Source organism: Oryctolagus cuniculus, chromosome 13 (assembly GCF_964237555.1).
Source record: "Oryctolagus cuniculus chromosome 13, mOryCun1.1, whole genome shotgun sequence".
NCBI lineage: Eukaryota > Metazoa > Chordata > Mammalia > Lagomorpha > Leporidae > Oryctolagus > Oryctolagus cuniculus.
In genome coordinates, this window is record NC_091444.1 from 22178585 (window position 1) to 22205014 (window position 26430).

General features: G+C 53.0%; 1 protein-coding gene across 15 annotated transcripts; it reads left to right on the plus strand.

Moving 5' to 3' along the window:
• The first annotated feature begins 41 nt into the window (after window positions 1-41).
• On the plus strand, window positions 42-25156 carry PFKFB2 (6-phosphofructo-2-kinase/fructose-2,6-biphosphatase 2). Of its 15 annotated transcripts, none has more exons than XR_011381393.1 (16): window positions 42-175; window positions 684-1375; window positions 2705-2852; window positions 8171-8296; window positions 9159-9255; window positions 9657-9719; window positions 9852-9926; window positions 10206-10262; window positions 11125-11249; window positions 12588-12795; window positions 13271-13417; window positions 14191-14295; window positions 15006-15135; window positions 15810-15872; window positions 16142-16206; window positions 23238-25156. XR_011381393.1 is itself a non-coding variant. In XM_051821282.2 (16 exons), exons 1-16 carry the CDS (start codon window positions 160-162, stop codon window positions 23259-23261), a joined length of 2145 nt encoding a protein of 714 aa, XP_051677242.2. In that variant the 5' UTR covers window positions 42-159; the 3' UTR covers window positions 23262-25156. The 15 variants fall into 15 exon arrangements, 14 of the variants coding, with proteins under 14 accessions (XP_051677242.2, XP_051677241.2, XP_069911307.1 ...); XM_051821282.2 differs by having other exon boundaries at window positions 9653-9719; XM_051821281.2 differs by lacking the exon at window positions 23238-25156 and adding an exon at window positions 16807-22174 and having other exon boundaries at window positions 9653-9719.
• Window positions 25157-26430: the final 1274 nt, after the last annotated feature.

A 26430-nucleotide genomic window follows, 5' to 3' on the forward strand; every position in this document is an offset into this window, starting at 1 on the left:
TATCCCTAAAGCATCCCTGGCCTCGCCGCGCTCCGCGCCGGCGGCTTATAAGGACAGCGCGCGGGAAGAGGGCGGGGAAGCAGTTCCCGGAGGGAGTCGGGTGGAATGTCGGCGGCCAGTGATTAGGCCGGCCGGGGCCTCCGCCCGACACGGCTCGGAATGCTAGGAATGGCCAGTGAGTCAGCGGGGCTGTCAGACGCCATCGGAGGCTCGTGGCCGCCCGCGCCGGGGCTGAGGGGCCGGAAGCCCGACCCTCCCACCCCGGCGGCAGCAGGCGGCCGGCCCCAGCCTGGGGGGCGCAGTGTGAGGAGGAGCGAGGGGCCCGAGCTGCCTCTGCAGTTCCCGGGCGGACAGACCCCGAGTCGGCCGCGTCCCCGCCTTCGGTGCCGGCGGTGGCGCGGAGAGACTCGCGGTGGGAGCCGCGGCGCCGCTGGGTGTCACGGCGAGGAGACAGTGCGGGGTCAGGTGGCCCTTCCCCACGCTGTAGGCCTAAAACCCAGGGCTGTGCCTGGCGTACAGCGCAGGGGCACGGGGAGGGCCGCTGCCACTCGCCGAAAGGGGAGATAGCTACACGTTCGAGCTGTTTGGGAGAATGTCTTCGCTCCCGGGTGGGGGGGGGGGGTAGAGACGCCCCGGGATTGAGCTCTAGCCCAAGAAGTGCATTTGCACTGCTCTTTATCCAGCCCGGACCCAGAGCGGCAGGGCTCCTCCTCTACAGCCTCCAGCATCAGCGGGACGAGGGCAGGCCCCTGGGACGTGCAAACTCACCGCCAGCGCCGCCGCCTCCGAGTGGCCACGAGGAGCCCCTGCTCTCTGCAAACACCTTTCCCACCCAGGCCCCTGCCGGTGCCGTGGAGCGCCTCGGGCCTTCAACACGACCGTCACAGATGCTGTCGCGTGGGCGGGGCGGGGCGGGGGCGGGACGGTGGGTGAAGTCCAGCCGGGCGCATGGCTGGGTCCGGGAAGCCCCCGGTCCCTCGTTAGGGTACACGGTCTGACCCACGGGGAGCGGCACGCGAACACTCGGGGCGCGACCCTCAAGAGCACGGTGGACGCCGACTCCCGGCGCCTCTTAGAGCTTTCGCTCGGGTGTGCGGATCCCACGCTGTCCGCCTGGGACTCAGGGATGAAAGCGTTAACCTCTGCGGACGCCGGCTGGCGCGGTTCAGTCTCGCGAGAGTTTTTACAGAACAGTCAGGCTTTCTGTGGGCCCCGCCCCCAGCCCTGTTGGTTACCAAGCAACGATGCAGCCCGCCCGGGAGCCCGGAGACTCCGGAGCTGGTCTCACCCTTCCTCGGGGCCAGGGTCCGCGGTTCCGCCTGGAGCCCCGCCCCCTGCATCCGCCGGCGCCCGGTTGGTCGGTGGTTCTCTCCAGGTGAGGACCGACGCGCGGGTGGGCGGGGCCAGCGGGCACGTGACCCGCCGGGGACTCGGGGCCGGGCCCCCAGCCACGACTCCAGTCTCCCGAGTTACGGGGCAGCGCCGGGGCCGCAGCCGGCAGGGGTCTCCGGAGAGATCGCGGGGTGAGCCACCGCTGCCGGCGCCTGGGAGGGGCTGGGAGGGCGGGCCGCGGGGGGCTGCACGCACCCGGATGAGGTGCCGGGCGTTAATGCCTCTCCGTCTCGGGGAGTGCGGGCGGCCAGGGCCTGGGAGCCGCACCTGCGGCTCGGCTTGGACGATTTGTGTGGTCGTGGAGGAATAATGCGCGGCCCCTGAAGGGGTGGGACCTTCTGCCCTCGCGGGCCCCGTGTAAGCTGGGTTAGGGAGCGAGCTCTGGGCTTTCCTACCCCAGGATTTACCCCTTATTCTGCAGGTGACCTTGGGGAAGTCACTTACCACCCTTGCCTCCCGTGTTCCTCCCTTAGAATCCTAGCGGATAAGCGGGGAGAGGCTGCAGGGCCGGGCAGAAGGGTGAGAACTCAGAGGAGAAGCGACGTGTAGGGCCGTCCAGGGACAGCTTTCGCCCAGGGAACGTGTTTCAAATTTTCCCACTCTTCTCAGTTTTTGAAAGTACTGAATCAACCTTTGGATTGAAGTTACTTTCTGTTTAAAAATGTTTATTTTCATGTACTTGAGAGGCAGAGAGAGAGATCTTCCATCTGCTGGTTCACTACTCAAATGCCAGCAACAGCCAGGGCTGGGCCAGCCGGCCGTCTGGGTCTCCTTTGTGGGTGGCAGGGGCCCAAGGGCTTAAGCCGTCACCTGCTGCCTGCCAGGATGCACATTAGCAGGAAATGGAATCAGAAGTTGAAGAGAAACTGAACCCAGCACTGCTCTCTGGGATGTGAGAGTCCCAGCCTGTGGCCTGACCCGCTGTGCCACAGAGCCAGCCCTGAGAATGCCTTCTTGGTAATGATCTGTTCCCAGCCTTCCTGCCCTAGATCCTCAAAACCGGAGTCTGATGTCGTAAAGAAACTTGGACAAGCCACTTAAATCGAACAACGTCGGTTTTTCAATCTGTAAAATGGGAGAGAAGTAATAATGGTAGCAACATCTGCTCTACTTAGGATTGAAAGAGATAAAAGTGTCTATGAGGGTAAACTCCCAAGTCAGCAATACACGTAGGGTTCTAGCACCACCCTCTTTGTAAGTGAGAAAATAGGAGACGGAGGAGGCTCATGGTTCCCCAAGGACAGGCAGCTCCTCTCTGCGGGAGAGAGAGCTGGCCTTGACTCTTGACCCTGAGTTCTTTCCTGCGACCCAGCTGACCCTCCGCACTGTTTTGAAGACCGTCTTCCTGCCCCTCCTTCCAGACGCCTACCGGAGAGCCACCATGTCCGGGCACTTCGGGTCTCCCTCGGAACACGGCAGCAACCGAACCGCCGGTCTTCGCATGTCGGACAAGAAATGTTGTGAGTTCTGGGACAGAGAAGGGCGGCCGACTGCCGGGATGTTATCTTGGGAATGCAACTCTGCTTCTTGGTAGGACTGGAAAATCATTCCTTGACTTGGGGATCTAAAGTGCCATCTCCAAGGGGACGGTTTCCTGTCTGAAACTAGTCGTTTCAGTGAAATGTTTGATTTTGGGGCTAGAAGGCTGGGGCAGCCCAGGAGTGTGTGAGCTGCACACTCATTTGATCTTCGAAGTAGGGGCAAGCATTGTGCACACGGTGAGTAAGGCAGATTGATCAGGCACAGACGTTAGATGGGGCTGGTACTGTTGGCGGCTCCCCTTTGTCTGTTGGGCCAAGTCTGGGAGTGCCCCACTCAGGCGAGGGTCAGTGTTGCTTGCGGCTTTCCTAGGCTCAGGGGAAGGAACGGGCCCTGACTGCAACTTCGTACCGCGTCTTGGGCGCCTTACTTTCTCCCTGTGAGTTCCTTGCTCTGAGGACTGGTTTCACAGGAGCACGTCCATGCTAATTTCTTAAAAGTCGGCTGGAGCAGGAGGGCTTGCAGAGGGAGAAGCATCACTCCCTGTCCCCACACACCTGCATTTCCAGGCATCATCGCAGCCTCCGTAGCGTCCCCAAATCTGGGAAAGCCGGTCCCCAGATGTCTGGGAGAAGCTGCTGCGTCTGCTCGCCGCTGGCACTTTGCCTGTGGAGACCTGTCGGTGGGCTCCTCTCACTTCAGGGGTTTTCTGTATCAGCGAGTGCAAGCAGCTGGCCAGCAGGAGCCGGGGATCGTTTCTTGGTCCCAGCTCCTCCACCTTGACGTCATGCGTCTGTCAGTTTCATGATTAATGGTGCTGATTTCTCTTTACCGCCTGCCCATGAGACCTACTGGACAGGAACAGCTGCTCTGGCTGTGATCCTGGGGTTGGCCACCTCTGCATTGTCACCAGGCACCAAGGGCAAAGTGCCCCATGAGCGAGAACCCGGATCGCCGGAGGCTTCCGGAACAAGACTGGGTTTGATCGACGGCTTTACCTGCTCCTGGCAGCACGTGGCTCCACCTCCCTGTGCCTCCCTCTGCTCCCTCTTACGAGTGAGGATGCCGATGGCGTCCGCCCTAGGAGTGACCCGGGGGCTGGATGTGGCCGTGTGGGGAGCGCTTAGGAAGGCGCTGGCCACACAGCTGGTGTGTGGTCTTTGTCACAGGTGGCTTTCTTCTTGTATTTATGGTTGAAACATTATATGTGGATGCTCAAGTGCCGCGCTGGGAGTTCAGTGTTTAAAACACCCAGTGAAGACTTATTTTTTCAGTAGAGAATGTTTTCCCCTCTTGTTTGACAATGCCCTAACCCAGGTTTGGGGACCAGACTTGCACCCCAGCAGAGGGGAATCTCGTGTTACTAGGACGCTGGACCCAAAAGAGGGCGGGAAGTTGGAGGGCAGAGCACGGGCAGACTCGGTCCCTGTGGGGACTCTGACCCTTGGGTCCGCCCTCTGCTGCCCGCCCGCCTGCCTGGCTCTCCTGGAGTTTTCTGTCTTGGGGTTTCCATCTATCACAGACGCCCTAATCTCAGGCCTCTTTTCTGTCTTCTAGACTCGGATTTCTGCTCCGGACTCTGATTTCTCCTTCCCAAACCCCACCTCTTTCTCCAGATGGCTTGTTCTACGCTTGTCCCAAAGCCACCTCGTTCATTTGCCCCAGTCTTATCTTGTGTCTGGGCTGTGAGACTCTGGTAGAAAATACAGAAGATCCAGCGAGGAGAACATGTGCTCTTTTACGTGCACAGAGACATGTAAATGTGGTTCTTTAGGTGTCTAGTTCAGGTCTGTCTTAGTAACGTAGTGTGTATATTCTGTTCTGCCATTTCCTTTTAATTTTTTTTTTAATTTGCTCTGTTGCAGGCTGTTTTTGTGTTGGAAAATCCAGCTTTCCCTCATTATGTGTTGTACAGAGAATGTGCCTTGGAACAGGCTCCCTGGCTGCTGGCGTTCGCCCCAGCAGCTGCCTCTGCGCAGCTTGGCGGGGATCCCTTTGCTGCTTGGTTGCACCTGCGCTGGCTAACTGACTCTGGGGAGTGCCTGGGCGGGAGGACTTCAGGGCTGAGGGATGGGCCCGGGGAGCCAAGAGCTCTGCAGGGGCACTCCTGGGCCGTCAGCTGCTCCGGGAGTGGGGTGGACGTGCAGAGGCCTCTGAAAGCAGGAGCAGGGAGTGTCTGCGTGCTTTTTTGTTCTTTTTATTTATTTTGAGTGAATCCGGGGCAGGCAGGTTATTTACAGGCACATTTCCCTAAATACAAAGCAACACATGTCCATGAACAATTCAGAAAGAGGGAAAAAAGGAGGTAAAAAGTAAAAACAACCTCTTACGACCTCTGCTTTGTTTGCTAAGCCTGATGCTTGCAGACGTTGGGTTCTGGGCATCCTGTGAAGGAACATAGATTCCTGCTGCACCTATCGTTCTGCCATTTCCTGTTTTTAAAAACTAACTGCTTCATGTTGGGAAATCCAGATTTCTTCATTCAGCGTGGATGGGTATGTCAGCTTCCCACCAAACTGTTTCCAGGTTTTCATCATCACAGAAAGTCGCAGTGAATGTCCTTTTACACATACCGCTTTGCATGTTTGTGCCAGCAGCTGTTCCTACAGACATGGCAGGAGGAAGGGTAGACTTGAGAAGTGCTGACCAGTATCGCAGTATTTCAGGTTACCTGGTGGAAACGAGATTTCTCAACCGTAGCCGCACTGGTTAACTAAAGCGTCCACTCAGTTAGTGTTTGGCTGCAGTCATATGAATTTGGGTATTTCATGCCCACAGGCAAACGGCAGGAGATACTTAACAGTTATTCTGATTCTTGATAAATAAAAGTGTCAATCATGAAACATGCTTTATGGACGCATATTTCAAAATGTTGGATCTGTTTAGAATGAATACCGGGAGAAGGCTGGGAGCCATTGCTGTCCTGGAGCCGCTCTCGGGAATAAGGAAGACAGCAAAGCTGTGCTTCCCGAGAGTCCCTCTATGCAGAGCTGCTGTGAGGCATGAGAGTCAGCCGCTGGGACCAGCAGTTACAAGACCAGGAGTTTGGGCAGGGCCCTGACCTTGACTTGCTACTGTGGGCAAAGCTCAACTGCTGAGGGCTTGAGGTGTTGTGTTTTTGTGGGGGCAGTTACGAGGCAGTCATTCCATCTGAGCATGTCTGATAAGGGAACCTAGATTTCGGATTGAGATGTGAGTTGAACTTTATGAAAAGACGCTACAAGAGGATTTGGGGATTGAAGCAGCTTTGCATAATGTATTCCACAGTCCCTGAGATCGGTCAGCACCAAGCGTCCTCCGTGCACATTAAGCCGGTGTTGGTGGTGGCAGGGAGACTGCAAGGTGGTTTTGTGTTGTAACGGGCAGGACGGCCTGCTCCTATTCTTGCCAGTGTGGTGGTTTCAGATAGGAAGTGGGGTTTTGTTTTGTGCTTTAGAAAACCAGAAGCCCTGGTGGCAGCTGGTGTGTGGTGTGCTCTGGGCAGAGGCGGCGGGTGTGGTGCTGGCGGGCGTTGGCGCAGTCCCCGGGGGTCAGGGTTTTACGTTGTTCTTAGCCTGCTCCTCCCCGTGTGGCAAACACAGAGCATCTGGCTCCCTGGTTGCCTTCAGGGCAACTCCCAAGTATCGGTTCATTTTCAGCGTTAGGGAGGGCAGCAGGGCCTTTGGGGGAAGTGCCTAATGGGCTGGAAGGTGTGGACAGAGCAGGCCACGAAGCGCAGGTAATGAGGCAAACCCTGGGGGAATGGAGAGCGTGTGCGCTAGCTGGAGAAAGTGAAGACTCAGGGGGACTGTGCTCCGCAAACGTGCGCAGTGGCTCCCCTGCAGCGTGGCCAGCACCCAGGGGTGAATACCGCTGATGCCGCACGGTGGTGTTTGCTTGCCGCTGAGTAACGATTTTAGACAGAGGAACATTACTTACGTTGCTCCATTACCTACCTCGGAGGGGCTCAGTGAGTAGAAGCCTAAAAGCCAAGTCCTCTGGCCCTGCATCTGGACGTCCACCTGTCCCTCACCGCCGGGGCCACTCTGGCTATGCAGTACTTCTTGCCCAACACCCCTCGGAAACTCTCCTCTCTACTTCTCCACTGAGACCTTTTTACAGTTCTCCCTCCAGAGATGAAGGGTTAATTTCACGTCCGAGCACCTCCCTTTCACCCAGTTGTCCCTTAGTCCTCCAGGGTCGGCTCATCCCAGTGTAGACAAGCAGCGGCAGCCCGCAGGGCAGCTTCTAGAAAGCGGTGCTGGGGTGTGGACTGTGAGGGTCTCGCTCTCCGTTCCATTCCTGTGCCGGGCCTCACTTCTCTGAGGGGCAGAGCCTGAGCCCTTCCCGATGAGCTCAGCTGGGTCTCGGCCCCAGGAAAGGGGCTGGCAGCAGAGCGGGCCCTCTCCGTCCTCTGCCCTGTGTCGCGAGAGGCGGGAGGAGCCGGGCCTGTGAGTAAGCTCAGGAGGGGCTGCTTTTTCTGGAGAAAAGCTGTGCGCGGAGCCCACAGTCTGAATCCCAGCACCAGCTCTGCCCTTGACTCTCTGCGTGTCCTCTGGAACGCCACCTGCCCTCAGTGCATCTTGTCCAGGACGATGAGCCTCTCCAAGTGAGCCTTGCGGAAGTAAGTTAGCTTACTGCGCAAGGGCGGACCAGCGGCTTCCTGCCTCTCCGTCGTCTTTCTTTTGTGCCACTTGGCCCTGATGCCCCTGTGGGCTGTCTACCAGAGGCTTCCCAGGGTCTATTCAGAACCTGTACCCAGTAGGCTTTGCCCCCTGACTCTAACTATGCTGCAGAAAGTCTGGCTTAAGCTGGAGCTCAAGGCCATGATAGCTCGAGGCCAAGCCAGGCCTCACCTGAGGCACTGACGGGCTGGGCGAGATTCCCAAGGTGGACGCTGTTGCACCTGCTGTAGGAGCCAGCTCAGTTCTGCACATAATCTTTAGGCGCCAGCCCTTCCTGCACAGCTGTGTCACTGTCCCGTGACTAGGTGTTCTCCTGGTAAGGAGGGGATCCTCGTTACTTTCTTACCCTTGCCACTCCCACCCCTCTTTCCACCTTGGGTGCCTCCTTGAAGACTTCACACATGTGGGAAAGACATGGCTTAGTTGGACACTTTCTAGGAATCTGCATGGCCCTGAAATTCTATTTCCAAAGAGTCTGCCCAAGATGTCAGTTTGCTTTCCTGTTCTTCCTGGAGCTTTTCCCTGCAAGTTTATGAGATTAAACGAGACATGAACATGAAGTCCCTAGCCCATTTCATAAGGCTTACTAGGCCCCTAGTCATTTAGTTCTGCCTTGTTTTGTTGTTTCCTTTTAGCCTGGGCCTCCTACATGACCAACTCCCCAACTCTCATTGTGATGATTGGTTTGCCAGCCCGGGGGAAGACCTATGTGTCCAAGAAACTAACACGCTACCTCAACTGGATTGGGGTGCCCACCAAAGGTAGGTGCAAGTTTTCCTGGGAAAGGCAATGATTAGTTCTCAATCCCCACGGCCTCTAGGAGACTTGACTCCCTGGCATCAAGGTTATGGGGTGCTCCCAGCAAAAAGAGTGGGCGCTTCCTGATTTACTGGCTTTAGTCACTATTTTGAGAATTATCTCTCCTGGCCTGGGGAGAAAGACTTTATTTTGAGGGAATGCTGCTGTTAAAAATATTAAGAATTAATGAGACAGGGTCAGCATTGTGGTGTAGCAGGTTAGGCCACTGCCTGTAGTGCCAGCATCACATACAGGCACCAGTTTGAGTCCTGGTTGCTCCAGTTGCAATCCAGCTCCCTGCTAGTAGTATGCCTGGGATGGAGTGGAGGATGGCCAAGGTGCTTGGACTCCTGCACCCATGTGGGGGACCAGGAAGAAGTTCTTGGCTCCTGGCTTTGGCCTGGCTCAGTCCCAGCCATTGTGGCCATTTGGGAAGTGAGCCAGCAGATGGAGTATCTCTCTCTTTCCTTCTCTGTAACTCTGCCTTTCAAATAGAAAAAATAAATCTTTAAAAACAAACAAAAGAATTAATGAATATAGAGCTTTATTTTTTCAAAGCCTTCCCATGTACTTATATACACCTAGTGGTTCCCCTGTGAAACAGATAGAAATAGTATGGCTGAAGAACTTGAAACCTGGACACTTTAAGACTTGTCCAAAGTCTGCTAAGTCAGGACCTGAACCCACTCTTTTGACCTCTTAATCTGGGATTGTTCCCAGCACACCGTGGTGCTTTTTCATCCCCTTGGCCACATTAGGCCAGGAAGTCCCCATGGTGGCGCCATCATGTTGTTTTGCTCCTAAAGGATTTGGGTGTCTCTGCAGTGTTTAACCTGGGGGTGTACCGGCGCAAAGCGGTCAAGTCCTACAAGTCCTACGACTTCTTTCGACATGACAACGAGGAGGCCATGAAGATCCGCAAGTGAGTCTTTGTGAACGCCTGACCTCAGGGCCAGTGTGTGCCTGGAAGTGGCAGGGCTTTGTTCCTCTCAGCCAGTGTCTTGTGAGCACTTGAAGTAGAGGGTGTCTGGTGGGCGGCTGACCTTGGGCTCGGGGAGGTGGAGCAGGGCTCAGGGGCATCATGTATGCTTGTAGGCCAGGCCTAAAGAGGGATAAGGTATGTGCACTGGGCGGGGGAAGGAGGAAGATGCTGGGTGCCGTGGAATCCTCGGTGGCAAGGGTGAAAGCTCTAGAGAGAAAAATTGTGACCAGCAGGAACCTGGGTAGCAAGGGATGTGACTGCTGCAGTAACCCACGTGTTTGTGTCAGTGGCCGTGTTGAGCGTAGCTCTTCTTGCTGATTTCCTCTGCTCTCGACAGACAGTGTGCTCTGGTGGCACTGGAAGATGTTAAGGCGTACCTCACCGAGGAGAACGGGCAGATTGCGGTAAGCCCGAGCCGCCTCTGCTCCGTGGGCACCCCCTGTCTGCAGCCTGCCTCCTCAGTCCCACCCTGGGTCTTCCCTGATGGGGCTCCGTTTCTCAGGCCCCACTCAGTTACCTTGTTTGCTTCTTCCCAGGTGTTTGATGCCACCAATACCACCCGGGAAAGGAGGGATTTGATTTTGAACTTCGCACAGCAGAATTCCTTCAAGGTAAGCTCTGACTCCGTGCTGGAGGAGAAAGGTGGAGTGGAGGTGGGGAGTCAGGACGGGGACATGCATCTGTTTGACCTGGTGGGTGGGGACAGAGCTGGATTCCTGGGCCCTTCTCTTGGGGCATACCTCCAGTCCTTGAGCGTTTCCTTTTAGGTCCTTTCTCAAGAGCAAAATCATGGGAGACGAAATGGCTGGGTGGGATAGGTGAGCACGCGCTCTTAATTAGTAGCCTGGCCCATTTCTGTCTCCCTCATCACTTCCTCTCTTCATGGCCAGGTGTTCTTTGTGGAATCTGTGTGTGATGATCCTGATGTTATCGCTGCCAATATCATGGTGAGTGACAGCCCTGTGTCCCGCCTCCTCTTCTTTTTTGAGTCTTGTCTGGTTTGTGTCTCTGGGTAGTGAACGAGAGAAGTTGACACGGTTGACACTAGAGAGTTCTGTCTGCCAGAGCACTGTGAGTGCTTCCCTGTTCCCTTGGGAGATGAGATGGGAGCTTTGAGAGTCAGGTAAGAATTAGCTGTTGAGTGGACACTGAGGCCTAGATGTAGGTGTCCTGGCTTTGTGTTCTGGATATCCTTTGAGTGCTAAGACTTGGGTGTTGGGATAGATCATATTCTTTATTATCTGTTTACTATCTGTTACTATCACAGTAAGCACCTGCCCAGCGGTTGTCCGGTAGTCTGGTCAGTGTTCTATGCATTGTCCTCTTCACGCCCTCTGGGGTCACTGCATTCCGTGGCCCCCTTCAGTGGGTCCTGCCACGAGGTGGACATCTGTGGCTCTTCTCTTGGAGGTGCTGTCCCAGCACTGTGGGAACCTGGGGTGATCTGAGGCGAAGGCACCTGGTCCCAAGGCAGGCATTGGATTACACGCCCTATTCTGAGCAACAGTGGGGAAAAATTGGAGCCTCTCTACCTTCAGGAGAGTCCGTAGAGGGATGGATGGGGGCGGCTTCAGCTGCGTGACTGCCCATGTCCTTCAGCCAAGGGCAGGCACATGACTCCCAGTTGTCTTTCCCTTCTTGCTTGCCAGGGTCACAGGATGGGGGCGGGCTTCCCAGTGGCGGGGAGTGCCAGCGCCACAGAGAAGGGCCGCTTTCCTGGGCGTCGGACTTCTCCTCCAGCGGAGCCGCATGTGGCAGAGCTGCGCGCGCAGCCCTGTGACGGGGCTCGTGCTGCTCCTGTGCTTTCAGGAGGTAAAGGTGTCGAGCCCCGACTACCCCGAGAGGAACAGGGAGAATGTGATGGAGGACTTCCTGAAGAGAATCGAGTGCTACAAAGTCACCTACCGACCCCTGGATCCAGACAACTATGACAAGTAAGGGTTAAGGTCACGACCTGAAGGGCCTGAGGCAGAGTCTCTTCCGGGAGCAGAGCCTTCCTCACTCTGTCCTTTGATTGCTAGTCCAGACTATTAGTGTTTACGTCATCCCAGAGAAACTGGGTGTGGATGTGTGGCTTTTATGCAGGTTGCATCTTACACTTGAACACCAAAGTATTACATACTTTCTTTCTATGTACATGTTCTATCTCTCTATCATCTAATCTGTCTTACACGTAAAGCTCTTGGGAACATGCCTGACTCAGAGGAATTCTCATAGATGCTGCCTGTCATTCCAATGGAAGTGTCTGTTGACAGTGTGGTATGGAATTCAGATAAGATACACTGTATTGGGAGGTACAAGAGCCATAGCAAATGTCAAGTCCATGTTGAACAAAGATGGTGCACTTGGAAGCCTGTGAGAGCCCGGCCTTTTGAAAGCATGGACGTTCAGGGCAGTTACTGGCCCTAGTCAACAGATGTGGGCCTGCAGCCAAGCCATCACCAAGGCAGATGCACTTGGCACGCTGTTAGATCACTGCGGGCCGGGTGAACTTGGTCAGCCTTTAGCTGCGTCAAGTGGGTTGCCCTGAATGCCAGTGTTTGGAAGTGTGCCCTTAATACAGAGGTTGAAAACTGCTACCTTAGATATGATCGCGCAGTATATTCTTCAGTTGCCCAAAGTCTCACACAGAGAGACAGCCTAGAAGGATGCTTTCATGTATGACAGTGTGTCTTCATAGATGTTATCTCTGGTAACAGGGTGATGGGTGACTTGCATCATTCTACCCTATTTTTTGTTTGTTTCCTGAATTCTTTTTTGGACTAACTACTTACAGTTTTTATAATGAGGAAAATCCCACGATGGCCGCAAAGCAAACAGTTCCTGGAGTGCCTTTGGGAGAGGCTCGATTAGGCGGATGGAAGGAGTACGTGGCTGTCTCTGTGGCTCCGCAGCCTCCCTCTCTCCCCAGGTTGCTGGTGCCGTGTTCTAGCCGGGTCTTACCAGCTTCAGGTGGAGCCTGTCTTCTCACCAAGTCTTGGTCTTAGCACAATCTTCAGGACGTCTTGTCTAGCTCCTGAGTGGAAGCTGAGTTCTGTTTACTGTGTTTATCTACTTGCGTGGTACAGTGCTACACAGAGGGAAGGGTACAGACTGACCGAGAGCACAGGAAGGTCTGCTTCATCTTCCACCGTCTCTTGCCACTCGGTTCTAGCAGTGTGGGGAGGATACAGGAGAGGAGGAAGAGCTGCCGAGAGCTTGCAGGTCCCCTCCTGTTCTTACTCTTAGATTTGCATGCCTGGGAATTTTTTTTTTTTCCTATCCTGTCCCAGAGACCTCTCTTTCATCAAGGTGATAAATGTGGGCCAGCGATTTTTGGTCAACAGAGTGCAGGACTACATCCAGAGCAAGATAGTCTACTACCTCATGAACATCCACGTCCAGCCCCGCACCATCTACCTTTGCCGGCACGGGGAGAGTGAATTCAATCTCGTGGGCAAGATCGGGGGTGACTCCGGCCTCTCGGCGCGGGGAAAGCAGGTGAGTAGTTGGCCGGCGTTTGGATTTCCTAGGCTTAGAGCTGGAAGGGCATGGCAGAGGTCATCTGTTTCATCCCCTTCTTAAGTCCCGTCTGGGCTTAAGCTGTGGTTCCAAGCAGTCAGGCAAGTGCCAAAGATGCTTCCTTGCTCACTGCCTCTAGGTCTGTACTGAAGTGTGGGTGACTTGGAACCATTTCTGCTGTGATCATTCAGCCATTACTTATTCAGCAGGACTTGTGTTCTTAGCACAGTACAAGGTGTTCCCGCTGAAGTCCATTTCTTCTTGGGTTTATATTAACTATGTTGCACCTTACGGATTTGGCCCATGGCTCTCCACACTGCACATTACAGGCCAAGTTAGCAGTTGTGTGTGTGTGGGGGGGGGGGTGGGGGTTGGTGGTGGTGGTGGTGTGTGTGTGTGTGTGGGTGTGTGTGTGTACTTCTTTCTTTTCATAATTTTTATTTTCAAACCCCAGTTTGCTCAGGCTCTGAGGAATTTTCTGAAGGAACAGGAGATAGCAGATCTGAAAGTGTGGACAAGCCAGTTGAAGAGGACCATCCAGACCGCTGAGTCTCTCGGGGTGACCTACGAGCAGTGGAAGATCCTGAATGAGATTGATGCTGTGAGTAGGATGCTCTGAAGGCCAGGGGAGCCAGCAAGAATCACCTGTTGAGACAGGGACCCTCAGAAGTCACTCGGTGGGCAGAGTGACTAGAAAACTAGAACCGCACATCAAAACTGCACAGAATCTGGATCTGTGGCCAGTTGAGGGGTTGGAAAGGAGGTGGACTTGGACCTCCAATCAGAGCTTCCCGCCTGCTCAGCACCTGTGCCAACAGTGGGACCCAGGCCAGCGTTTAACCTCATCGCTCTGGCATCTAGGGGGAGTGAGGCTGAACAGGCTCATTTTGTTCCTTGATATGTTTTCCTCCTGGGAGAAAGAAGTAGTTAACTACCCAGTTCTTTAATTTTTGCTTAGATATCTTGCTCAGCTCTTCTGGTGAAGTCCTTCCTCACAGTTTTCTTGTAATAGGAGACATCTCTTTCCTTCCTTCCTCTCTGCCTCTTTATTCTTCCTGCAAGGTGTTCAGTGCCTTCAGTTTCCCTCCTTCCGTGCTACCTCCTTCTGTTCCTCTTGTTGACTTTTCTTGTCCTCCCCAGTGCTAGGAGAAGGGGGACGTTAAGCTACAGGAGCTGCCTGCTTTCTGCAGGGGCCCTCACCCCGTGATCCCAGACTCCTTGCCACCCTGGTCACAGTCAGCTGCCAAGCATGGAAGGACTCAGCGCGGGGCCTGGCACACAGTCTGAAACTCGTGATCATCCCTCTTATGTTCCTTGTCTGGCGTGGGGCGAGAGCGGATCAGTCGACCCCTCAAACCCGGTGGCTCCTTGCAGGGCGTGTGCGAGGAAATGACCTATGCAGAGATTGAGAAGCGGTACCCGGAAGAGTTTGCACTTCGAGATCAAGATAAGTATCTGTACCGGTACCCAGGAGGCGAGGTGAGACTGCCCTTGCGTGGCGTGGCTGCCCAGCCCTGTGCTGGGGCTTGGCCCTCGTTTGGGAGAAGGATTGAATGATTGGGCGGTGATTAGAACGGAGGATCTGGGCTCATTTATCCTCCAAGCTTTGGGTCATACTAAGCTATCCAGGGCAGAGGGTGCCAAGATATCCCCTGGGTTGAGTATGTTGTAGAATCCTTTTTACTTATTTTCATTCTACCTCTTCATTTCTACCTCCCTCCAAGCAGGTAGGGTCACCAAGTGCACATGGGATATGGGGTTGTGAACCATTTCCTGTTGTCTCTGGTGGTCAGCTTGCCTCCTGGTCTAAGGGGTTTCCCACCATAGGGATGTGCAAGGCAGGAGTGCATGAAACAGGATGATGGGGGCCAGGAAACTGCTAGCAGCCTCTTGCCCTAGACTCTGCCTGTTCCTTTCGTTCCTTCCTTCCTGTGGGAAGGAAAAGTAAGCCACTGCCACCACCACCGGTTGGATTCAGACTTCTTGACCTTGGTTTTCTCAGTGTCAGCATTGTTCTTACAAGTCCTGAGTATTTTCAAAAGGCAGCAGGGCCGGGGGCAGCTAGCCGGTGACACAGTCACTGAGCCTCCGGGAGGAAAGCCGGCGGGGGATGAGGAAGAAGTGGCCTCTTGACTATGGGTCCTGCCAGCTGTGCTGGCCTCCTCCCAGCCTGCCCACTTCCCCCACAGTCATACCAGGACCTGGTGCAGCGGCTCGAGCCTGTCATCATGGAGCTGGAACGGCAGGGCAACGTCCTGGTCATCTCCCACCAGGCTGTCATGCGCTGCCTCCTGGCCTACTTCCTGGACAAGGGCGCAGGTACCAGCTGAGTTGGGGGGCTGGGGACACAGGCAGAGAGAGGGGCCGGGCTTACTGCAACTCTTTCTCTTTCTTCCACTCAAATTAGGGTGCATTCTCCAGGCAGCCGTGTGGGCTCCCAGCAGCTGTGGCGTTGCCTACTTGAATTCGCTCTGCTGCCTCAAAACCCCCAGGGGACCTGCGGGTGCTGCCACCGCGCTGCTCGTTGGCCCCGTCTGTCTGAAAGGCCTGTGTCGAGCTGAACGTTCGCAGCTTGGCCCCGTGGCCGTGGGAGGGTGGTCTCTTGGAAGCATCTCTGTTCCTTGGGTTGGGGCGCTGGCGTCTGGTCAGAGCCGTGAGGAAGTGTTGCTTTCCTGCCGGATCCACCTGACCTGCTGGGAAGCCTGCAGGCGGCCTTCGCATACCCGAGGGCCCAAGTCTCCCCTCCCGTGGGGCCCTGGCTGCGGCACTTACTCCTGTTTCGTCTACCTGGAAGGATCTAAAATGGCCCAATTTCCTCAGGAGTTTGGTGGCTTCTGTGGTCTTGCTGAGCGTCTGGGGACTAGGGGAGCACGTGTGCCACTGCCGGTGGCGGTCAGGGTGAAGAAAGCTCACGCACGCTGCAGACCCATCTCCGTTACCTTGACCTCACTCTGCAGTGTAGGAGACCCCTCACCTGGTCTCTCTGCTTTCAGATGAACTGCCGTACTTGAAGTGCCCTCTCCATACCATCTTCAAACTCACTCCCGTGGCCTACGGTAACTATGGGCGTGGGGCTGGCACGAGGTGGGGACTGGCGCAGGTCAGGATGCTTGAGTTTTCTCTGAAGGTGGCCCAGAAGTTCCGCGTCGTCCCGTGCATCTCAGGGAAGTTCCCTCGGCACCCTCCATCTTTGAAGGGGTCGATGGGTGCCTGTATTTGGGAATGCACGCATACCTCCATGGTGTGCTTTCCCAGACTGAAACCCAGGAGTTTTTCATAGAGTGTTTTTGCCTGAAGGCTTCTTCTTTTTCCTCTGTTTTGTTAGGGTGTAAAGTAGAAACAATTAAACTCAACGTGGAGGCCGTGAACACTCACCGTGACAAGCCCACTGTAAGTATTTTCCCATGGATGCACTTGCCACGTTCCCGTTCCCTTGCGTCTTTGAACCTTTGGTACCAAGAGACTGTACAAAAGGAAAACATGCAGATCTCACAGCCTAGAGGGTCTGCTGACTTCCCAAAGGAAGAGATGTTGAGATTCCATGTTTTAAAGTTATCTCTCTTTCATGAATTAACCTTGAAATCTGGCTCCTAAGGAGGTCAGTTAAATATGAAAATGTTTGGCTGAAATAAAATACAAACATCGCCCCTTCCCCCACCCCCAGGTTTCCCTTTAGAAAGCAGGGCCCACAGGAGCCAATGCGGTCGGGTCACGAGGTTTAGGTCTGATCCTAGCTCCGCCCCTGGGGATCTGCGTTATCTTCAATAAGCCCCTTCCTTGGAGCCACTCTCCATGCTTTGGGGTGTGGGGCTCAAGGAGCTTTTCCCCCTGCAACGCTTTTAGCTCCCAGGGGCTGGGGATCAGGCTGTGTCCCTGCATGTGGAGCAGCAGGAGTGGAGGAAGCTGTGTGGCTGCAGGCAGTGTTCAGCCTGTGCAAGTGAGCTTTTGGTTTGGCTTTCATCTGTGTGGTGTCCCTCCATTTCCAATCAGAACAACTTCCCCAAGAACCAAACCCCTGTAAGGATGAGAAGGAACAGCTTTACGCCTCTGTCCAGTTCGAATACAATCAGGCGTCCAAGAAATTACAGTGTTGGGAGCCGGCCCCTCAAGCCCCTCAGCCCTCTTCGTGCCCTGGACGTGCAAGAAGGGGCCGACCAGCCGAAGACCCAAGTCAGCATTCCGGTGGTGTAACCGTGTGTGTCCCTCCGCCCTGGCCTCCTGCCCCTGTCACTAATCACCTGCGCCCTGCCACTTCACCATTAATCTGAACACAGATCCTGGGTCTGTGTTGTGGACCAGCTTCCGTCGACGGCCTCGCCCAGGGGCAGCTTGGCAGGTTGGGTCTTTTAGGATAGGCGCTCAGCTGGGGTGGTCTGGAGGAGGAGGAACAGGATACACTCTCCCGGGGCCAAGCATGCCCCTACACCTGCTCCTTTCCCTCTCGTGTCCAACTCCCCACCGTCCTGGTGCTGTGACAGGGGCAGGTAAGTGCAAGGAGACACGAAAGCCCATTTCTCCTTTGCCTTTGTCTCTTGAATGTGTGTTTCCTTCATAGTCTTCGCTTGATTGTTCTCCTCTTCCAGCTCACCCGTGGCTTGTCTGGTGTTGGTGTCTGGGAAGGAGGGGTGGTTGGCGAAGGAGAAGGCTAGGCCCCGACGCTGCCTTCTCCCATGGGCCTGAAGGGATCAGGACTCGGGGAGACTCTCCTTTGCCTTCTCCCTTCCTCTCCAGCCAGGTCCTGTAAGGGTCAGCCCAGGCTGCAGTCACCCAGAGAATTCTCTGGAGCTTGCAAGTACACATAGAGTGAGAGTTCTGGCCTCCTTTCCAAAGGAATGATCCTGTTTCTGATGCTGTGAGAGAAGCTGGCTCTGGGGGCGGGATGACATCTTGGTGTGTTCTAGCTTGAAGAGCCCAGAGTAGATCGTCTGTTACTGCAGGGTGGGCTGGGCCAGCAGGGCGGTCTCCAGCTCTCACACAGCACTTCCTGGAGCACTGCTCTCCTCTTCTGAGGTGCTCAGGTTCTGTGCCAGTCACAGCAGATTCCATGCCAAAGCCTGTGTCCTGTTCTTCTTGAGTTGTGCCGAGGTCTGAAGGGCCCCATTTCCTATCATTTTCAGCACAGCCTCCTTAACTTAAAAAATAAAGCTGCTCTTCCCCCCGCCCCTCCAGGAGCAACCTTTTTTCCCCCCAAATGTGGAAAAAGCTTGATCAGAGTTTAATCTTTCATTTAGAGTATTCCTTGTTCATAAGGAGAATCTATCTCATCTTAGTGTCTAGAGGAGTCCTTGGCACACTGGAGTCTGACTCTTTACTTTTTATTTGTTCACTTCTGTCATTTTCTTTGTAGGGTTAGACAGGAAATATTTAAATTCATAGTCCCTTCGTGGCCAATAATGGCTTTCTCTCAGTCCCAGTGGAGTAGAAAATGTATGAATGTGGATATGTATATTTTGCCAAGAGGCAAGTCTAGAGTTCTTATGAGACTTTTTTAAAAAGATGGGTGGCTCCTCACTGCAAAGTTATGAATTTGTCTTTTAGAGGAAGTCATCAGTTTTCCGAGGATGGTCGTGTTTGGTAATAGAAGACTGGTCTTGGTTCTCACCCAGGAGTGTTCTTTAGAGAGCTCTTTAGAACTTTGGGACACGTGTCTGGGTCCACCTGGGTCAGGCTCAGTAGTGGCTCACTGCGTCTAGCTTGGAGTCTGGACATGTGGTGTTTAATAGCTTCCCTGATGATTCTGATTCATTCCCAATAGCTCCACCCTATCAACTTGGGTGGGAAAACACTCGGGCAAAGTGTCAGCCTCCGAGTTCTGAATTGCCCCCTGGTTCTGAAAGGACAGTCTGTGCAGTTAGATGTTTGAGCACTTGACAGTTTGAGATAAAGTCACCCCCTCGAAGGCAGGCTGCTTCAAACAACCCTTTTTATTAAAGGCTTGTTCCAGGCTCTTGTCCCATCTCTGACACTTTACTTTGCAGGGTAATTAAAAGAAATCGCTGGATTGAATGAATGTCTTTGGTTGAAAGCTGAGGGTTTTAAGCACCTTGGAGAGGGGCACCAGTGATGAAAGTCGGCAGCACTGGGAGCTGACTGCTGACCTTGAGCCCTTTGCTCTTACGTGTCCAGTAGAATCCCGCAGCCAGTGTCCACACTCGGCGGGGCTAGATTCTTCCTGCAGTTGTGTCCGGGACAGAGTCACCTGCCGTCACACATTGTCTTTAGTGGCGTTGGTTTTGGCAGCGTTGGGGGGGTGGGTTTGTTTAGTGTCTTTGCTTTTGGGGCTTTGAGCTGGGTGGGGGAAGGACACAGGGAAGTAGTAGAACGGGTCCTTGTCCTGGGAAGCAGGACTTGTATAACCAGTGAGCACTTGCCGGAGAGAGCTCCGAGTGTAGAGAGATGGGGCAGTGGAGAGCAGATTGCTCTTCCTCGCTTTTCTCCTGTCCTGGGGCTGCTGGGAGACGGGGTCTGGGAGGGGTTCTGCAGTGGGGTCTGGCAGGTCAGTGCCTGCAGCACGTTTCAAGGTCGCCTTGTCTGCTGTGCTTGGGTGGTGGCATCTGTGGCCCGCATGGCACAATTCAGCCTTTCCTCGTGCTGGGAGGTGAGAGTAGAGTGAGAAGCTGGAACTCGGTGGTCTCAAGACCCTGGATGTGGCTACACTCACCATGAAGGAGAGGGGATTTGTGGTGAAGTAGCACCCTGTTAGCCTGTTAAAGCCCCGGCACTGGAGACAGGTCCAGGGAACGTTCACTCTGGCTCTCAGCCCGCTGATTGTGTTTCCACTCTCCCTGGCCCCCTTGCTGGTCTGTTTCCCCCGCAGGAGCTGAGGTGGTCTTACTGCCCTCAGATAGGACACGAGCAATTGGAATTTGACAACCACAAGGGTTTCAGCGTCTTTCAGGCTTTAGAGCTAAGAGCCCTCAGAGAAGTTCATCAGGAAAATAGAGGGTGCAAGCTCTGATTCCAAGCTTTAGAGACAGCCTGCTTGCCGTCTGTGATCTCCCATCCTCTCCCCTGCTTTCTTGAATGTGTACTCATGGTGTACGCACCTTGCTGTGCTTGTCTCAACCCCAAGTTCAACAGGGAAAGGGTGGACCCCACACCACCCTTTGCTGATGTGCTGAGTTCTGTTAAATAGGAAACCGGTGAAGACTTCAGCATTTAATCTACTGATGTAAAATAGGGAAAGGAAATCATGTTGTTATTTGTGTGTGTGTGTGTGTGTGTGTGTGTGTTCTCTTGCTCTCAAAGCTGATTGAGGAAATTCCTGACAGATTTGAAAGCAGCAGCTCAGGCAGCCACTTCCCATTCCGGCCTCCTCATCTTCCAGTTGAAATTTAGCACTTACTTTTTATCTCTGTTATCTGTTGTTTTGATAAAGGGGTAGTTGAAAAAATAGAAGAAAGATCTTTTAAAAACATGCAGTGCTAGGGATGATATGCCCCATATCATTGTCTCTGGCTTTTTTTTTTTTTTTGTCTGTTTCCCAAGAACTGAGCATTAAGGATGGCCTGACTTTGTGCTCGTGTGAGATCAGGGGCAAACCCTTGCAAGCCACACTTGATGTTCAGAGGTAGTGAGGTTTGGAGGGAACATTTGGCACAGCTGTTTGGGAATAAAGCCACCTTGTGGTTTTCCTGTGAGCAGGATTCCGGAGTGATCAGGAAACAGTGGTGCTTAGCCCGAGGACAAGGGAAGCACACTCAGTAACTGTGAGAAGTGTATGTGGGTGAGGGGATCTTAGGCACGTTCTACTGTCTTTGCCAAGTCCAAAAGCTGTGTTGTATTGTTGTCAAGAAATTGGATAGATTTACACAGCTTTCCTAGTGTGCATTTTGGCTTGCTTGTATTTGGAAATACCTTTTTTTTTTTTTTTTTTTTTAATGTATAGCAAGAATAGGTGTTCACAGAGGGTTGCCCTCCTTGGGATGCCTCCATCCCATCCTGCAGTGCCTGGTTCAAGTCCCAGCTACTCCATACTTCTGATCCGGCTCCCTGCTAGTGTGCCTGGGAGGCAGAGAATGATGGCCCAAGTACCTGGGTTCCTGCCACCCATGCGGGAGACTTGGATGGAGGGAACTTCTGGCTTCTGGCAGTGGTCTGGCCCAACCCAGGCTGTTTCAGGCATTTGAGGAGTGAACCAGTGGATAGAAGATCTCTACCTCCCCCCCCCAACTTTCAAATAAATAAATAAAAATTTTTAAGCAGAAATTTTAAAATATGTAACAACTGAGTCCGTTTGCAGCATTGGTGGGCTCTTTGGCTTCTCCTGGCCATGGCACAGACTTTAGACGTGTGCCCAAGAATTTACTCTTAGACTCCCAGTCCCCAGGATCTGTACATCCTCTGTGATGGACTCTAGGGGTGTGTGTGCCAGCTGATAGGCTCACAGGGTCCATAAGCCAGCAGTCCACCTGCTTTCTGATTGTAGCTTGGTGGTGTACGTGCGGCATCGTAATTCTCGGTCTACAGCACCTGTCTATAAAGAAAAGATTCAACACACCATGCTTTCTCTTTTTAGGGAAATTCTCTACACTCTGGTTTTAATATTAATAGACATTTCTTGTCCAGTAGCAGCCAAATTCTCATCATTTTGTAAAAGATGATGGTTGAGTATCACTGGAATGGTATTTTGTGAACTCATCCGAGGGAACGTGTGTTCAGAGCCTGAAGTTGTGACATGTACTCACCCAGTCCCCTTCAGGGCAGGGCTTTGTGTCACCATCTGTTTCTGAACCTTCTATGCCTGCAGCTGACTCTGTTGAGGAGTGTCGCATTCCCCTGGGTAGTGGTGCTGTTTTTGTCTGCTGTGAACTTGGCTTTTATTCCTAATCTGTTAAATAGAAATACAGAGGAGATTTTGTGATGAAGAAATGGGTGGGTAAATGTGGGTAAATGTGTTCTTTCCAGTCAGTCTCTTACTGGATATCAGTGGCCAATATCTACCTACTTTCAATGTGATTGTATCTGATTTGTTGTATATATTTTGTTTGCTATTGAAGTAAGACAATTAACGCATTCTGATATGGTGATGATTTTACTGTGGCAACAGCAAAGGACTGATCACAAGCAGTGCCCTTTGGAGGGAGGTGGGAGTGAGGGAGGGCTGAGGTCCCTGGGTTGGGTGGGGATGGGCTGCACTGGGAAGCCAGGAACAAAGTTCTGCTGTGGTTCCCTAGGCACTGCTCTGTTGACAGTCAGAATGTAAATCTGTAGTGCTGTTCTGATTTAATTGGTGACACTGATGAGAAAATTCACCAGAGGCGTGTACAACTGTATTTGAAATGTGCTTTGTGTGTGTGTGTGCGCGTGTGCGCGTATGTGTGTAGACTGGGTAAATAAAATTGTTGAGTAACTTGAACATTTCAGAAGGCTCCTGGGTTTTTTGTTTTGTGTTTTGGGTTCTGTTCCCTACCATCCCCCTTCCCCCTAAAACTTTGCCTCTTGTTGCACAGCGAGACTTGGGCAAACCCACTTCAGTGTGAGTCCATGGCATAGGCACGGCTCACTTCCACCACCTTCTGGGGGAGATGGGAAGGACATCATGGAAGAAAACGTGGTGTACTTGTGTGCACCTATTGGCGCCTCTATAAGAATTACAAACTACATTTGACCACACTGTACTCTAAGTCCCATTAGTGACATGTAATTCATGTTATCTAGTACAAAGGAAAACACTGGAGAACTTTGAAAATGTATTGGGCTGTTGCTTCTAAAATACAGCTTGCCTGCTGTTTTGTAAAGGGCTTGTAGTCCATGTGAAGAGCAGTGTTTGCGTCTTCTGGGACGGGAGAGTGCGCAGGTGGGACTGTTTCAGCATTCTCAGGCCTGAGTCCTTGAACCCTAACGTGGACCAGGAACTCGTGAGAAAAGCAGAACCGCAGGCTCCAGGCCAGACCCGCTGAGCCCAAGTCTTCCTGCTAGCAGGGTCACGAGGTGGTTCCTATGTACATTCAGCACTGGGGGAGCACCGTTCTAGGGGGAAGAATTTCTCACGAGGCAGAACGTTAAGTCTCAGTGAATGGGAGGAAGTTGCTCTGCTCTGATCCCTGACTTCAGAGCAGGACTGGGATAGCTGCCCCGGCAGGGACCCTCTCGGAGGCCAAGTAGCCCCGGGCTGCAGTGTCACTCTTGTGGCGTGGTCTTTGGCTGATGTTGCCAACACATTCTCCCTTTACTGCCGGGGTCCTGGCTACTTCGGTTTCATAGCTTGGGTACGTAGCTAGTGGTCCAGGTCTCACGAGGTCAGCTTCTCAGGGAGAGAAGCTGAGTTTACCTGACTCCCCAGTGTCCATGCGTGGGTGTGGATATGGGGGTCAGCGGCGCGGGGAGCAGCGGAAAGGCGGGGAGGGCTTCTCTACTTTTCTTGGTTCATCTGCTGTCTGGGACATAATGGCTCTGCTTCTCTTCCTTCTGACCCGTAGGTAGCAGCGAATGGCTGTGCATAGAGCCCCCTCCGTGGCATCCCCCACATCGCTGTCCTCCTGATGTGGAGGCTGAGGCCAGACCTCTCCGAGGGACGGGCATCTACTGGAAAGCTGGGATGTCAGCTCCACAGAGACTAGGACAGGAAGCTCAGTGGGGATTCAGCTTTGGGCGCCACCAAAATAAGGCGCAAGAAAACAGTCACCGCATTTCTTCCCCTCATGCCCAGCGGAAATATCAGTTAACACTGACACTTAACTTCCCTGTGCCTCGAAACATCTGCCAGCCCGAACCATGTAGTTTTTATCATCTCTCTGCTGGGTTGGCCCACGTCGGCCTATCTTGTTCATTTCAGGCATTTTCCCTCCTTCCTGTGACTGCCTCCCCACAGTGCACATGCACCTCTTCAGATACGGTTTGCAAGAGTGAGGACGGAACTCCAGGGAAGCTTGTCCAGGCACAGAGCTGGCCTCTGTGGCCATCCTGGGAGAGCAGGCTAGAGCCCTGGCAGTCACCTGGTGCCACACTGGACAGGAGACGCCCAGCAGGTGAATGGAGGTGTCAGAAGTTCCGTCTTCTGCAGCGATGGAGGAGGCAGTGCCAGTAGCACCCTTTTCATTCACAGAGTTTTCAGGGCGGACTCTGGATGCAAGATCCCTCACGTGGGTACCCATCTGAGTTCTCTTTGGTAGCTACCGTGTCTCCTTCCGATGAAGACCAGAGAGAAGAGTAGGGCTCTGTTGGCATCACCCAAAGAAATAAGGACAGCTCCTCCGCAGTCAGCTCTGCTAGGGAGAGTTTCTGGCTTCACACAGATGCACGGAGACACGTGCCTCTGTACGGTCTGTCACCGTGGCGTGGTCTCTGAAAAAGCCGTGCCCATGAGGGCAGTGTCTTAGGATGCTTCTGTCTTGGCTAGTTGTCACTCTTACGGGCACCTGTCTCCCGCGTGGGACTTCGCAGGAGCAGGAGGAGAGCCAAGGCCTCCAAGCGTTGGGCATTTGGTCTCCCTTACAGGCGCCGGGCTGTTCCCCAGGCCAGTGACTGTCAGATGTACAAAGCTGTCTCTGGGAGTGGTTTCCTGTCACTGCTCTGGATGAAGTGTGTGCAATCCCTGGAGGATATTACATCTTGCAAGCAAAACCTTTTTTTTTTTTTTTTTTTTAAGAATAATGCATTTTTAGCTTTAATTTTTTTTGCCTTTCACTCCGATGCCCACATCCTGGGCAAGAGAGCGAGTAGCAAGTCAGGCCGTGCAGCGCAGCTTTCCCCAGGCGGTTCTTCCGTGCTGTGGGTGACACGAGGCAGAGAGCTGGGCTGCGGACAGGTCAGCAGCCGGCAGCCGGGAGCTGCTTTCCCACGCACAGAGCTGCCCCCGACGGGCTCCTCACCCAGCTCTGCACGGCGGCTCACCTGGCTGCTTGCAGCGCGCTGTGCTGTACAGATTTGCTTCTTGTGGCGCAGGTCTCCCTCTGCATCTGTCTGCGCTATCTTTTGGTGATCAGAAAAAAAAAAACATTTTTTCATTATTTATTCTATCTGTGTAAGGCATTTTTAAGTCCTCATATTAGCATTTGCATGTATTTAACCAGAATGTAATGTAATTTATGTTGTCAGTTTTTTGGTAGAAATGTAGGTGGCCTGAACTTTTATGTCTAATGATGTCCATGGTATCACCTTAAGTTAAATTTCCAAAATAGGATATCATCTTCTCTAAAAGGGTAATAATAACTGTGTTAAGGCACAGTAGGGTTTTTTGAATACTTTTTTCTCACGGATTTTTATTATGAGCCAGGAGATGTATTTCTTTGCAGAAAAGTTTACCTCCTGGATAAATAAAATCAATGCTAAAATATGTGAGTCCTATGTATTGTTTTTGTAATAACAGAATACAATAAAGGCTATTTTTCATTAAAAATGCAATCGTTATAATCACGCACAAAAGAAGATCACATTTGGTACGTGGGGCTGGCCCTGTGACGTAGCAGGTGGAGCTGCCGCCTGCGATGCCAGTACTGATGTGAGCACTGACTCAAGCCCAGTGGCTCCACTTCTGATCTAGCTGCCCGCTGACGTGCCTGGGAAAGCAGCTGAAGGTGGCCCAAGTGCCTGGGCCCTGCACCCACGTGCAAGGCCCGGATGGAGTTCCTGGCTCCTTGCCTTGGCCTCTTGCAGCCCAGGCCGCAGCAGCCATTTAGGGAGTGAACCAGCGGATAGAAGGTCTCCCTCTGTGTTTTCTCTCTGTCCCTCCCTCTCTATATCTCTGCCTTTCAAATAAATCTTAAAAAACAAACAAACAAACAAACAAAAACACTTGGTGGTGCTGGGGCTGTGGTGTAGCAGGTAAAGCCACCACCTGCAGTGCCAACATCCCAGGGGTGCCACTTTGAGTCCTGGATGCTCCATTTCCAATTCAGCTCTCTGCTAAAGCGCCTGGGAAAGCAATGGAAGATGGCCCACGTGCTTGGAGTCCTGCACCCATGTGGGAGACCCAGAAGAAGCTCTAGGCTTGTGGCATCAGATCGGCCCAGCTCTGGCCGTTGTGGCCATTTGGGGAGTGAACCAGCAAATGGAAGACCTCTCTATCTTTCTGCCTCTGTCTCTCTGCAACTCTGCCTTTCAAATAAATAAATAATCTTTAAAAAAAAAAAAACATGATATTTTATATATACACAAAATATTCTCAAATTATTAGATTGTATATATATTCCAACTATAATTATGTTTTAACCAGTGATTACTAGCATTTCAAAATGATATCAGGGACCGGCCACTGGCGTGGTGGGTAAAGCCACTGCCTGCAGTGCCGACATCCCATATGGGTGCCCATTTGAATCCCGGCTGCTCCACTTCCAATCCAGCTCTCTGCTATGGCCTGGGAAAGCAGTGGAAGATGGCCCAAGCCCTTGGGTCCTTGCACCCATGTGGGAGACCCGGAAGAAGCTCCTGACTCCTGGTTCCTGGCTTCGGATTGGCACAGCTCCGGCCATTGTGGCCAATTAGGGAGTGAACCATTGGATAGATCTCTCTCTCTGCCTCTCCTCTCTCAGTGTAACTCTGACTTTCAAATAAATAAATAAATCTTTTTAAAAAATGATATCAGTGGGATTGTTACAGGTACACATTATTGGCATCCCAGAATTTTACTCACTTATGTAACAAATAGTTAATGATTACCCGTAGGTTACCAGG

Excerpts from the sequence above, each read along its gene's own strand:
- PFKFB2 (XM_051821281.2), top strand. Across the intron at positions 15,873-16,141 it reads ACTCACTCCCGTGGCCTACG|GGTGTAAAGTAGAAACAATT; the intron begins GTAACTATGGGC and ends CTGTTTTGTTAG. Across the intron at positions 16,207-16,806 it reads CTCACCGTGACAAGCCCACT|AACAACTTCCCCAAGAACCA; the intron begins GTAAGTATTTTC and ends ATTTCCAATCAG.